This window comes from Salvelinus alpinus, chromosome 27 (assembly GCF_045679555.1).
Source record: "Salvelinus alpinus chromosome 27, SLU_Salpinus.1, whole genome shotgun sequence".
NCBI classification, from domain to species: domain Eukaryota; kingdom Metazoa; phylum Chordata; class Actinopteri; order Salmoniformes; family Salmonidae; genus Salvelinus; species Salvelinus alpinus.
In genome coordinates this window covers 41254824-41270158 of record NC_092112.1, presented here as the reverse complement: position 1 = coordinate 41270158, position 15335 = coordinate 41254824, and the positions used below count along the sequence as shown (strand labels likewise).

At 42.6% G+C, this 15335-nt stretch overlaps 1 protein-coding gene across 4 annotated transcripts in view; it reads left to right on the top strand.

The window, feature by feature from the left end:
• LOC139556577 (serine/threonine-protein phosphatase 2A 56 kDa regulatory subunit gamma isoform-like) overlaps positions 1 to 15335 on the top strand; it is a 30908-nt gene that overhangs the window by 667 nt on the left and 14906 nt on the right. For 2 of the 4 annotated variants that reach the window (XM_071370703.1, XM_071370700.1), the window contains exon 3: positions 2642 to 2807. In XM_071370703.1, the coding sequence (XP_071226804.1) occupies positions 2642 to 2807 (166 nt within the window). Of the gene's footprint in view, positions 1 to 2641; positions 2808 to 11028; positions 11241 to 15335 lie in introns of those variants that run through there. The other 2 variants (XM_071370699.1, XM_071370702.1) reach the window with 2 other exon arrangements.

The following is a 15335-nucleotide window of genomic DNA, read 5'->3' as shown; positions in this document are numbered from 1 at the left end:
ATGCTGCCCACCAACACTCGCATGTTGATTTTGTCCACCAGCACTCGACTTAAAAATAAAACGTTTAATTTAACCTTTATTTAACTAGGCAAGTCGGGTAAGAATAAATGTATTATTTACAATGGCCTACACCGGCCAAACCCAAACGACGTTTGGCCAATTGTGCGCTGCCCTGTGGGACTCCCAATCACAGCTGGATCTGTGATACAAACTGAACCAACTATTAATTTGGGGACAGGTCAAAAAGCATTAAACATTTATGGAAAGCTAGCTAGCTTGCTATTGCTAGCTAATTTGTCCTGTGATATAAACATTGGGTTGGTATTTTACCTGAAATGCACAAGGTCCTCTACTCAGACAATTAATCCACAGAGAAAAGGGTAAACATTTCGTTTTTAGTGATCTTTCTTCCTCCAGGCTTCTTCTGACTTTATATGGCGGTTGGCAAACAACTTTTTAAGCTGCATTACCACCACCAACTGGAGTGTGGACCTCAGTTCATCTTTCAATCACCCATGTGGGTATATCCTCCTAAAAACCAATGAGGAGAGGTGGGACTTGGAGTGCATCATGCGTCACAAATAGAACCAAGTTCAATTTTAGGGCCTGGCTATGCAGATGCTCATTGACGCACGCAATGATTGAATAACATGTATGTGTACATTTATTTGCAGCGCACGCGGCATGTGCTATAATGTCAGCATGTTAGCTAACGTTATATCACCAACTAAATATGAATTAACTTTGGTTTTGAATGCAAGCGTTTCCATTTGGATGCCATTTGGTCTATCCAGGTAGCTGTTTTCAACCTGAATCACATGGAGATGACACTAGCTGTAAGTGTTGAAGTCAGTTTCAAAAACATGGTAGCCACTACAATACTTTCCTGTGGATATTTTGTCTCATATTTTAGGGTGTCCAATCAAAAATGCATCTATTTTGTCCAATAGGTAAAATGTTTATTGTGTAGATACTCCCCTAAGAAAACCAATGGTCCGAACTTTGTCTCTGACAATTTGTTCAAAAGTTATGCGTGTGTTTACCCTTGTAGGATGGCCATCATTAGGGTGACTAATGGAGGCCAGAGAAAAAAGTGGTACAAAATCAGGAAAATTGCTTTGTGTCAGCTAGGCTGGGTTCTGTGCAAGAATTAAAATGGATTATGCAGAAAATTCTTTGCCATTTCGTGGTTGCAAAAATTCGAATAGTTTGCCTAATTTCAGTTTGTGACAAAACAAGCATGTATAGTGTAGGGAATCAATGTACTTTCTAAATATATTTTCCATAACCAAAAATATTGTTTGAAGCTGGTGTACGAAACCTAAAGTTTAAGATGCAATAACTAACCTTTTTTTTATTTTATAAAATTCATATTTTTTCCCGCCCCATTTTTATCCCCAATTTTTTTTCGCTCTGAGACCACTTGAGATGGTTAGCTATGTCAGTTCAAATCAGAAAATATAATGAAGACCCAAAACGAAGATGTGGCCTTGAACCCACAGAAACACACCAATCAGTAATGAAAAAAGCTCATAGAATGGAAGATGTCCCTTGTTAACACCCAGTAATGCATTTCTTTATTCTGTGTTGTCTGCCCCTCTCTGGGGCTATAATCCGGGGTTATCTATCTGTTGTGTGTCATCAGCCATGAGGCAGATCTGCTAATGCGCCAACCTTGTGTCAAATTTAAATCGAAGGACAACAAGCTGTTGCTGTATTACTCCCCCACCCCTTCCTTGCCCCCACCCCTTCCTTGCGTACAGCCAGGCTCCACTCTCTTCACGGATGCTTGTGGGACAACGACAAAAACATGGGAGTCATATTAAGACAGGCTGGTTCAGGCTTGGTAATTTCATTTGTTTAAGTGCCAATGGTCTGTGAGCTGGCATGATTTTCTCATTGTTTGAGCAAGGTTAAAAAGGGCACTAAATGTAAGCAGAGAGGTCTGTTAATATGTAGTCTGCTTTTTTCTGAACAGACATTTCTGCCTCTGGTTGATATAGCTAAACCTATTTTCTATCCATCTCGTGTGTTTTGGATGTATGAACCACACCTCTCTCGGTCTCTAACCCAAGGGCCTGACAAGCCTCAGTATGAGGCGAATACAGTATATGAAGCTATAGCTGTTATATGAAGCTAATAAGAAGCTGGCACAGTAAGAAGCTGGCACACACTGGGTAAATGAATCACCGGGAGAAAAGACCTTCAGTTGGGTCACATGCGTCAGTAATCCAGGCCCATCACGGGGTCCAGCAGCTTTAGTCTCCCAGACAGACAGTCAGCCAGCCGGCGGCTCACTAAGAAGGCCTAAAACCCTAAACCCCTGTCTTGTAGTGTGAAGGGCAAAATTAGTTGAGTTTCTAAGTTAATTTGACAATTCCCACCCCCCTTGTGGTATGTGTGTGGTGATGAATGGATCCCAGCAGGCAGATTGGACAAGACAGGAGAAACTGCCCACATTCACCAAATTACATATCCAACCTAGGGGAGATTGGGGACAACACTGGGTTGTGCTAAAACCTTTTGAAATGAATAGTCCCTCCCTGTTGGTCCTTTTTTTTCTTTTTTGTTTGCTGTCTCCTGAACAAACCCAGGTGCATGCTCTGATCCACCCCTCTACTCTTTCCCTCCCTTCATACAGCAGGGCTCCAACAGAAAAGGCAGTAACAGTGTCCCTCCTACCACTCAGCTGCTGAAGGGCAAGCAGCTGGGTTCCCAGATGCCTGTCAAGAAGGACAAGAGGCAGAGCTCGTCCCGCTTCAGCCTCAGCAACAACAGAGAGCTGCAAAAGCTGCCTGCCTTCAAAGGTATGACTGGACCTAATCTAGTCTATTCCTTGCCTTTCTGTAATGCAGCCCATTCTTTTGCCTTCAAAAGTATGACTGCGTAGTACGCCACTACTAGCCTAGGCTATTTGGGGCTGGGGGATATATCGAGTTAAATAAATAATGAGTTTTTGATGATATTTCAAATGCCTGTATTGCAAGAATCAAGTTTATTTTTATTTTTTATGAGCCGCTTGTTCACATGTTGTTCACATTTTACATTACATTTAAGTCATTTAGCAGACGCTCTTATCCAGAGCGACTTACAAATTGGTGCATTCACCTTATGATATCCAGTGGAACAACCACTTTACAATAGTGCATCTAACTCTTTTAAGGGGGGGGGGGGGGGTATGAAGGATTACTTTATCCTATCCTAGGTATTCCTTAAAGAGGTGGGGTTTCAGGTGTCTCCGGAAGGTGGTGATTGACTCCGCTGACCTGGCGTCGTGAGGGAGTTTGTTCCACCATTGGGGTGCCAGAGCAGCGAACAGTTTTGACTGGGCTGAGCGGGAACTGTACTTCCTCAGAGGTAGGGAGGCGAGCAGGCCAGAGGTGGATGAACGCAGTGCCCTTGTTTGGGTGTAGGGCCTGATCAGAGCCTGAAGGTACGGAGGTGCCGTTCCCCTCACAGCTCCGTAGGCAAGCACCATGGTCTTGTAGCGGATGCGAGCTTCAACTGGAAGCCAGTGGAGAGAGCGGAGGAGCGGGGTGACGTCACATGTTTTTGGTCTCGCCTCCTTCGTTCCTTCTGTGGCATGCACCTTCCCATTTACGCCAGAGATCTGTATATAATGACGAGATGCTCATGTCTCCGCCCTAACAATGGAAGTTGTTGTCCCAAAGGCGGGAAGGGTGGCGGCAAGCTTAGGTCCAAAATAAGCCCATAGAAATGCATTGGGCTTATTTTGTGCAGATTTTGGTGAGATTGAAACCTCTCGCTTTGCCTCTTCCTCTTTGTTTACACACACACACACCAAGCCTCTAACCTGCCACTCACAGCAACAAAGATCACTTCTTCCTCTGACAAGCGGTTTCAACTTGCTATTTGAGGTTTGGTCTAACATAATTGGTAAAATAGACACCGAAACAAATGGAGACATTATTTTACTGTAATAGAGGAGAAGTGAACCTCTAACGAGACCCTTTTTATTTTTCAACTACTGAAATTGCGCTCAGCAGAAACTACTCAAATGGGAGCATCAATGAACATGGCTTCTGGAAAATGAATGCGCGGTTTGTTGCGTGCAGCGTTGTGGTACCACTTGCTGCATTTTAGCCAATGACTGTTATACTAGCTGTCTATTCTGTTTAATAAATGTGCAATAAACATAAAACACAATTTTATGTAAGGAATTGGCAACTCGTTCTTAGAAATAAGCTTTTAATTTCAACATCTGAACAAAGTGGACAGGATAATATGCTGTTTAAACAGTTGGGGAGATACAGAAGTGAGTTCATAACAATTCAACTGCTCTGCCTTGTTAGCTAGCAAATAGATGAAAATTATTGGCTAAACTTGACATATACAGATTAGCTGACTACTCACTAGCACATGAGCTTTAAGATTGTTTGAGACCTGTGTTTACTTTTCTAAAACACCTGCAACAAGAAGTTAGTCATTATTAGTGAATGTGCATTATGCATAGTTTTGGTTAAATTTGTAACAAAGGGCATTTTCATAGACTGACTTGAAAGCCAGATCAGTGACTATTGCAAAAAAGACAGGTTAAACTATTTTTATTAAATTATTCCAAGGTATTATGGTTCTGGAAGGCTTATATTTAGGTTGGGTATCATTTCACAGGCCCTGAATTACTTTAGATTATTGCTGACTGTTTGAAATGCAGTGTATTTTACATTTTAATTGTACAGCAAAGCTTATTTAGAGAACATTAAAGTCAAGATATTGTGAATCGTTCGAAAGTTTAAAAAAAATCTAGATTATATTTAGGCCATATCGCCTAGCTCTGAACAGTTTTTTCAAAGACCTATTTTGTGTCACTGTTCACTCTATAGGTAAAAGCAGATTATCTGCACTGAACAAAAATATAAACGCAACATGTAAAGTGTTGGTTCCATGTTTTATGAGCTGAAATACAAGTTTGCTGAAATGTTACATACGCACATAAGCTTATTTCTCAAGTTGTGCACAAATTTGTTTACGTCCCTGTTAGTGAGCATTTCTCCTTTGCCAAGGTAATCCATCCACCTGACAGTTGTGGCATAGCTGATTTAAACAGAATGATCATTACACAGGTGCACCTTGTGATGGGGATAATAAAAGGCCATTCTAAAATGTGCTGTTTTGTCACACAACACAATGCCACAGATATCTCAAGTTTTGAACGAGCATGCAATTGGTATGCTGACTGCAGGAATGTCCACCAGAGATGTTGCCAGAGAATGGTATGTTCATTCCTCTACCATATGCTGCCTCCGTCGTTTTAGAGAATTTGGTAGTATGTCCAACCGGCCTCTCAACTGCAGACCACTTGTATGGTGTTGTGTGTGCGAGAGGTTTGCTATTGTGAACAGCGTGGCCCATGGTGGGGTTATGGGCAGGCATAAGTTAAGAACAACGAACACAATTGCATTTTATCGATGGCAGTTTGAATGCACAGAGATACTGTGATGAGATCCTGAGGGCCCATTGTCGTGCCATTCAACCACCGGCATTGCAAGTTTCAGCATGATAATGCACAGCCCCATGTCACAAGGATCTGTACACAATTCCTATAAGCTGACAATGTCCCTGTTCTTCCATGGCCTGCACACTTACCAGACATTTCACACATTGAGCATGTTTGGGGTGCTCTGGATTGACGTGTACGACAGTGTGTTCCAGTTCCTGCCAATATCCAGCAACTTCGCACAACCTTTTTGAAGAGGAGTGGGATAACATTCCACAGGCCACAATCAACAGCTTGATCAACTCTGAAGGAGATGTTTCACGCTGCATGAGGCAAATGATGGATACACCAGATACTGACTGGTTTCTGATCCACGCACCTACTTTTTATTTCTTTTGTGACCAACTGATGCATATCTGTGTTCCCAATCTTGTGACATCCACAGATTAGGGCCTAATGAATGTCCTTTTATGAATTGTAACTCACTAAAATCTTTTTAATAGGTTTGTGTATATATATTTATTTATTTATTAATTAGAGCGGGGGGGGGCAGCTAAAATCATCAAGGTTCCCGGCTGCAGAGAACGCAACTCTGCTGTCCCCAGAACTGGATAATTATTAAATCATTCACATCACTGACTAATTTTACATTCTTATTAGGCCTGGGCTTCTATATGTTGTAGCCTACATTGCTAACAATAGGCAATGGAAATAGGTCTACTCTACATATGTCTTTTCTTAAGCTTTACTCAGCTGTATCTTTTGACTTCTCATTAGATTTTTCCATCTTGATCTTGTTTGCTCAATTTCACTTCTTGTTGCCTGTAATATTTGTCATTCAAAATAAAGCTGTGAGAGAGAATCACCTGTAGACTCTGACTTTCACAATTGTTCCCATTTTGAAAGCTGCAACTTTAGGACATTAAACACTTTATTAGAATAGCTTATTTGAGAATTACTTTTCATAACTAACTTAATGCTTTTGATAGGTTGTTTTTAATTAGTAGGATTTGGCTTTTGGCCATTTGGTTCACAACAGCAATGAGGGGTGCATGAATAATTTATTTTATAATAGACTAGGCTTTCAACTGTAAGGTTTGTTGAAACTATCTTTTGATTTGTCTATCTTGCTCTTGTTTGTTCTACCTCTTTCATTACCTTAGGCCTATCATGTTTTTATGTTATTCAAAAACAACTTAACTTTCTTATATAGCCTAGAACTCCGTTAGATAATTCATTGTTTGATCATGAGGTAGCGCAGCGGTAGAAAGCCAGCATGCATAAAAACCGAAGTCATATTCATATCTAATGGAGAGAAAATACCAAAATAGGCTTTTTGGCTATATGACCCAGATCTTCCAACATTGGGGGGGGGGGATTTTTTTTCTTTCTGACTGGACATTTTGCACTGCTTGGTATAAGTCTTACATCTGTTTACATTGTTCTCTTGCATTCTGTAAATTGTTTAACATCTTGAAATAATAGGTTATGCAGGCTGTAGCAAAGGAATAGGCCACTTGGCATGGCCCTGCTGTGCGCTGCCCGGTCAGCTCCTTACTGCGTGGTGCTGGTCAAGTTGAAATGGGCTATACATCGTCTGTCACATCACGATGTCGTCACCATCAATATCCGATACTAACATAAGATTGCCCAACCCTTTTGAACCACTTTTGATTGACTCTAGTCAACTAGTCTCTCAGGACAGAACCATGTATAGGTTTGGTTTCCCAGCCCACCCTACTGATGCATGTCCCCTGGCCTTGGCTTAGACTTTAAGTTCAGCCTTAGCATAGCTGCCTGCCATCTCCAAAAGTCTGCTTGCGTTCTTATCTGACTTAAATCACACCGTGTCTCTCCCTCTCTTCTCTCTCTCTCTGTGTGTGTGTGTGTGTGTCTGAACATCCACACTGCCCTGCTATAAAACGCACCGCCACGGTGTTGCGCAAGCCATGGTAACATTGAATGTAAGTGACTGACTGTGCTTGATTTAACCCAAGTGTCTATATTTAGGGAAAATCCAGAGATAAGGCTTTAATGCTGCGGGTCCTTGTGTTTCAGGATGCTGCCAGTGCCTAGATAAGCGGGTGGCTGGCAGGGAGCTACAGTGTAAAACTGCAACCCACCTCATCTCCTGCTCCTCATGGAAAATGTCAGCACTGGCAGATGCATATCCAATGCTATGCTATCATGTTACTACTTTGAGTGACTGGCATTAAGTTGGCTCTCCATGGCCAAACTTTTAAAGATGTGGAAAGTGCACAGTGTGCTAATCCAGCGGATTTTACAGGAGAGATGATGCAGTCTTGCAGAGTCCATAATAATGTTAGTGTTTAGGAGATTCTAGAGTTTTAATGTAGCTGTGTTTGGACCACTGAGTGGATCCTCTCCATGCTAATCTACCATGACCTGAACCACCAAACCTCTCTAGGGCAAAGTGGAGAGCCGCTATCTGGCTTCAACTCAGTCTAGACTGGCGCTTTGGCGACAATCCAGCCGAACACACACACACACACCACATTTGCCTTGTTACAGTTACCAACCAAGCCAGCTACCTCAGCAGTGATATGGTGTCATGACCTGTATTCACCTCTCATTCTTCCCTATGTCTTCTGTCAGACCGCAGTGCTTCCCCCTGGGATTTTTTTCAGCAATGGTATGAGGGGTGCATGGCTGCTAGGGTTAGTGAATTGCTTCTAGCGTTAGCGCGTTGACATGCTAGCTGTTCTTAAAGACTTCAAGTCATTTGAGCTAACGAGTATCCATTTAAAAGCTTGTCTCTTTAGAGCCACCGCTGCTAAATTTTAATACAGGGGAAACACTGGACAGCCTACATTGTCAGACACAAAGGACTGTTCTCTCTGATCATGCGAGACCTTTTATCTTGGTTTTACTATGGTCTTTACAACACATTCCATAAGCTTTGATTCGTGATAACAGCTGGGCACGTCCAGCGGCCCAGCAACAAGAGGGCTTCTCCAAGTATTGTCCCATGGGCCATGGATGTTATCAGTGGTCCTGCCCTGACAGGCAGTGAAGTAGTAGAGTGCTGCTTTTGGAAAGTTATTTATTTTAGTAAGTGCCTCTTTTGGACAGCAGTCTATAGGCAGGAAAAGATGCCTGATACCACCTCACATTATTGCTGAGTGGAAGATGCAGTATGCACTGTGTTCATGTGCTGATTTAATGCTTGAAAAGAGCTATGCCACGGTCGCAGGATAATTGATAAGCATGACAAACATGCTATTTTCGGGGACAGCAACACCACAGCGTTTCAGATGGGTGCCTTTAAAAAAAAAATCACCTCAACTCTCCAGGTGCAAGTGTTTGCCAAAAGTTAGTGAATGAACAAACAGCTGGTGATAGTGTGAAAAGAGGAACTGTCCTGGGAGGGATACAGTTTCTCACGCTCTGTCTCCCTCTGTTGGGGGGAATGGGAACTGTGGTCTCACAGTGAACTTTATCCACTATGACTTGGCTGGATGATAAATAGCTTCAAGTTCAGTAATCGAGGTCAATAGAACCTCGAGGGTCAGCGGTCTCAGTCTTCAATTCCTGTCGTTGACTCCTGTTTGAAATCGCTACAAAACAGACATTGTTAACGTTAATTGCCAGAGTGAGTCACAAGATCAACCCCGTCGTTCTGCACAGATGTAGAGGCTAGCGTGAGTTTATAAATAACTGGAGCCCGGTTGCGTGTGCCAAAGTAGAGTTTATAGGAAAACCGCAGACCGATGGAGAGAAAGTGTGTTCGTTCACGCAGGCGTGCGCTTATTTGGTCTGTATCAGAAGAACAACAGCTCTTCAGACAGGAGAATGCCCCATGACTAGACAGTGGGATGATACAGTGAGTGGACTGGTTTGGAGGATTTCCAATTGATTCAAATCTGTCCATGATATGCGAGTGCTACAACATCTGCTTTATATTTGGTGAGACTGGGCAGAACAGATGGAGCTCCAAATGTAGTTAACGAAGGACAAGGCTGCAGGTCTCTATCAATAACTTGAGAAATGAGTCAATAGCAACATCAATGCTTCCTCACACCTTCCTGTAGCCACCCAGCCCAGGACCTACAAAGTTCAGACTGAAAACATTCAGCAGCTAACCTGACTGGTCAAGTTCTGTTTTACCTGCTACAAACAAAGCCAAGGAGTCCCGCTTAGAGTTGGGGTGTTTTCTGTTCACTGGATGCACTATGACTAACTTCACCTAAAGGATTTAGGTCATCAACCACAGTAGGAGGAATACATCGACTCTTCTATTTTATTTTCTCTATGCACACTCACTCCATACGCGCACACTACACACACTCGCACATAGTCACACTGACGCTCCAACACACTCACTTAATTTGCTCACACACTCGCATGCAGTCATCATATGCACTGATGCTACTCTGTTTATCATATCCTGATGCGTAGTCACCTTACCCCTATACATACATACAGTATCAACCTCTATCACTCCAGTGTCCCTGCACATTGTAAATATGGTATTGGAACTGAACCTGTATATACTGTAGCTTACTTTGTCAAGCTTTTATTTCTATTTCTCATGTTCTTGTTAAACTTTTTTTAACTTTTTTTTTTTATAGTACTACAGATATTGATTACTGCATTGTTGGGAAAGCACGAGCAAGAAAGGCAATTTGCTGTAATTGTGCATGTGACATTAAAAACGTGAAACTTGGCTCTTACAATGAACGTGGTTAGTCAGTCTACACTTGTGTCAAAGTCTTATAAAGCAGAAAAGTCTGGCACACACACACACACACACACACGACTAAGAACAATAGACGGATGTGAGCCATTGCTGTGTGTGCACTATGTGGTGCAGATGGGGACATTGCGTTGGTGTTAAGCACTGTAACTGCTCACTCACTCTGGGAGAGCAGCTGAGGCAGAGCCCACTCGCTCACTGGCTTCCTGTTTTTTGTATAATCGTGCCTTCCTGTTTCTCTCACACCTGGGCCATCTGTCCACACACACGTCAGCAGTGAATTCTGTGTTTATAACAGCCTTTTACTGAATGATAATCAATGCTTCCCTTCAAGTGTTGGTTATTTTTCACATCTCTAATCGTTCACTGTGTCATTGTGTTATGTTGTTTGAGGGGAAATCCAGGTGTTGTGGCTACAGAAAGGCCAGAAAAGAGAGCCTAAAAATGTCCGTGTGTATAGAACTGACCTACTTTCTATGATGTATAAATGGACTCTCTGTGCTTTTCCTAGAGTGAAGATAAGGGAGGTGATATGTATTAGGATAAGCCAAAAACTCTTCTTGTTGGGAATGTCATTTATTGTAGGGTAGACTAGTGTGTGTGTGTGTGTGAGCCTGAGAGGGAAATAAAAAATAAATGAGGGGAAAGGTTAGCTGTGCCTCACTTAGCCAGACCTCCTGCCTCTGCTCCAATCACAGCAAAGGTCCTGCCCCAGCCCACCAGCCAATCCCCTGCCTCACCCCACTAGCCAATCCCCTGCCTCATTGTTATGCATTCTGACAGCCTTCCCCATGTGACCCAGGTTGGCCAATCGGGCTCCTTCCTAGAGGATGACATCACTAACTAGCCTGTTCCCTCCAGCAGCAGGGCAGAGCTTTATTTTCTGCTCTGAGTGTTTGATGCTATAATGGAGGCTGGCTCCTCGACTTAGCCTGGGCTATCGCTATCCTCTCTTCTACCCCAGCCCCTAGATGTTGACATGTACTAGAGCTGCCAGTGCGATGATTCTGGATGCACCAAACTCAAATGGGCCTTTCCAGCCCGTGGCCCTCATGCATTTTAGAGGTGAGCAACGCTAGCTGGCTGGCTTTTTCTCTGTGTGTTAGGGGGAGGTGGACAAGAATGTTGCGATTTACCATCTGTCGCTTTTTTGTGTACTTTGGAGTAAACAGTTATGAGAGTAAAGCCTGCTTTAGGAGACAGGGAAGGGTGTCTTTTATCTTTGTCTGCGTAACTGGGGTGTATTTGGAGCAGGAAAGGGTTGTGCGTGTTTGTCCTATGAAAACTAGGATCGCTAGTGAGAGACAGCGATGGGAAGAGGGCTAGTTTTACTGCCTTCTGCCTCTCCCATCCCCCACCAAGACTGCTGACGTCAAAGGAAGTGAGGTCACAGCCGTTTGCGTGTGTTTGGTGTTACCCTAATGCGGCAGGGCCCTTTGGCTGTGTTCTGTCTTGCAGTCCTCCCCTCGCAGTGGAAATGGTTTCTTAATTTTGCATACGTCCCCTCAGTGTTACACCGTAGCGTTGAAGGGGAAAATGAGTACAACAGTAGCAGACGCAGACTATTGTGTGCGTGACTTTTGAGATTAATTAATTGATGTCATTTTGCTGCTGGGTTGAATGTATCGGAACACCGTAGATATCAACATACATTGTCCCCTGTTAAATGTAGGCTACACACACACTGACTTGAAGTGTTCATCTCTGTTTATATCTGCTGTCATTGTCTCCTGTAATAATCCTGTTTGGTTTTCTGTTTTGAAGAAACAACAGTTTCCTCGTTGCAATATGAGTAAAAGTATGGCATCTATAAACAATGTGCTGATGGGGACACTACACTAATCTCGTTTTATTATGCACATACAGTACCAGTAAAAAGTTTGGACACCTACTCATTCAAGGGTTCTTTTACTTTTACTGTTTTCTACATTGTAAAATAATAGCAAAGACCATCAAAACTATGCCATAACATTTGGAATCATGTAGTAACCAAAGTGTTAAAACAAAAATATATATTTGAGATTCTTCAAATAGCCACCCTTTGCCTTGATAACAGCTTTGCACACTTGACATTCTCTCATCCAGCTTCATGAGGTTGTCTCCTGGAAAGCAATTCAATTAACATGTGTGCCTTGTTAAAAGTTAATTTGTGGAATTTCTTTCAGGGGTGTATACAGAAGATATCCCTATTTGGTAAAATACCAAGTCCATATTATGTCAAGAACAGCTCAAATAAGCAAAGAGAAATGACAGTCCATTACTTTATGACCTGGTCAGTCAATCTGGAAAATTTCAGACTTTAAAAGTTTCTTCAAGTGTGTTCGCAAAAACGATCAAGCGCTACGATGAAACTGGTCTCATGAGAACCGCCACATGAAAGGAAGATCCAGAGTTACCTCTGCTGCAGAGGATAAGTTCATTAGATTTGCCAGCCTGAGGAATTGCAGCCCAAATAAATGCTTCACAGAGTTCAAGTAACAGACACATCTCAACATCAACTGTTCAGAGGAGATTGCGTGAATCAGGCCTTCGTGGTCGCATTGCTGCAAAGAAACCACTACTAAAGGACACCAATAATAAGAAGAGACTTGCTTGGGCCAAGAAACACGAGCAATGGACATTAGACTGTTGGAAATCTGTCCTTTGGTTTGAATGCAAATTAGTGATTTTTGGTTCCAACCGCTGTATCTTTGTGAGTAGGTGAACGGATATTCTCGGCATGTGTGGTTACAACGGTGCAGCATGGAGGTGTGATAGGGCTTTGCTGGTGGTACTGTCTGCGATTCATTTAGAATTCAAGGTACACTTAACCACCACGGCTACCACAGCATTCTGCAGCGATACGCCATGCCACCTGGTTTGCGCTTAGTGGGACTATCATTTGTTTTTCAACAGGACAATGACCAACACACCTCCAGGCTGTGTAAGGGCTATTTGACCAAGAAGGAGAGTGATGTAGTGCTGCATCAGATGACCTGGCTGTCACAATCACGCAATCTCAACCTAATTGAGATGGTTTGGGATGAGTTGGAACGCAAAGTGACGAAAAAGCGGCCAACAAGTGCTCAACATATGTGGGAGCTCCTTCAAGACTGTTGGAAAAGCATTCCAGGTGAAGCTGCTTGAGAGAATGCCAAGAGTGCAAACTGTTATCAAGGCAACAGGTGGCTACTTCGAAGATTCTAAAATTGAACATTATTTTGATTTGTTTAACCTGTTTTTGGTTGCTACATAATTCCATATGTTATTTCATAATTTTAATGTCTTTGTCATTGTTCTACAATGTAGAATATATAAAAAAATAAAAACCCTTGCATGAGTAGGTGTGTCCAGACTTTTGACTAGTACTGTAGATTATGCTAAGACACCTGTGACCTGCTGCCTCCAGATATCATGACTTTTTTGGGGGGTTAATACATTTGGCATCAGCACTCGTTCAAATATCCATAGAAGCTAATGGCCACTGGCGCTGTTGCGAGTAGTTTAGTGAGACACTGCAGCAGTGACACTGACATTTTGGCTTTGAGGTGGGGACTTGTTACTATACCTAGTCATGAGAAATGCATGTATGCCATTATTTGGCATCAAAATGGTGCAAACATTCAAAGCAGTTTGTTTAGGGAGAGCACTCCACACTTTCATCTTGGCCTAAAGTATTGAGAGCAGGCACTTCTAGCCACACTACGGGGCTGTTGCAGAGACCCAATTTAAGCTTGCTACTGGAGTTAAGTGTTTTCAACACACTTTTCACCGCAAGTTACTTGGCTGATTCTGGGTCTGTGCAACAACCACCCTTCAGATGTGCTTGTGTTCACTGGGAGTTCTGATGAAGCGGATCCTAGATCTCTTGCCTTTTACACCCGTCAAATGTTCAGATGCTTTCTCTTAAACTGTAAATGCCTGTGTGGGCATAAAGGTCATGCGCCCATGCTTGCACGCTGTGTGTGGCGCACGCCACAGCGCGTCCCTTAATGTTTTAGGCGTGTTGAGAAACCCTAGTGCTGTTGTAAGGGGAGCAGGGGTACGGTAGGCATGGAGGATCATGGGACACGCGTGTTAGAGTAACATGTGCCTCAACACACCTGAAACCAGCATGTACCATAGCAGGAGCAGTGTTGGGAAACAGGAGATCGACAGGGACATGTTAGAACAGGGCTGTCAGGTAGTGTATTTTTACTTTGTGAAAACACAAAAACACAGGTTTAGGCCTAGTTATGTTATGGAATTTTCCAGTTTGGCCAATCACTAGGGTTGGTGCACTACTCACATTTCATATGCAAATTATTACATTTTGAGTGGAATGCTCGAGATTTGCTGTGCTCTATGATCAACAGCTCCCGTCCCAGTTTGCGCAACCTTTTCTTCAGGATTTTCTATGGGGTTGCGTCAGAAAAATGGGTTCTAGTAAAAAAGTATCCAATTCCATAGGGAAAAGGGTACCATTTCGGTCACAGCCTCTTGGTCATGCTGTGGGAACTGGGAAAATCTGAGATTGCCAGGCAGTTTTTTCTTCTTCCCCTCTGTGATAAATTTGTATGCTTGGTGTGACATTATTGTTGGATGTTCAGTCTCCCTCCTCAGTATCTCTCATTTGTTTTAGTGTTAGGGCTTAGCCTATATCCAGCATATCTCTATTCACTCCCCTACATATGTGTTTGGACAGTGACGCTATTCTCTATTCCAGCATTTAGGAATTGACATTAAATGTTTCATGAGGTGACTGTACAGATTGTCACCTTTTTATTTAATGGTATTGTCATAAATATCTGACAGCAATTTATATATCTAGTGCCCCATTTTAAAGAAGTCGTGTTTGGACAAAGTGTTTGGACAAATTTCACATACGGACCACACCGCGAGTGTTGCAAAATAAATGTACACCAGTCAAAAGTTTGGACATCTACTCATTTCAGGGTTTTTATTTATCTTTACTATATTCTACATTGTAGAATAATAGTGAAGACATCAAAACGATGAAATAACATGGAATCATGTAGTAACCAAAAAAGTGTAAATCAAAATATATTTGAGAATTCAAAGTAGCCATTCTCTCAACCAGCTTCACCTCGAATGCTTTTCCTAACCTTTTGACTGGTACTGTACATGTTATTCAATCATTGCACCCACACTGCTCGTGTGCGTCTGCATAGCCACGCGCTA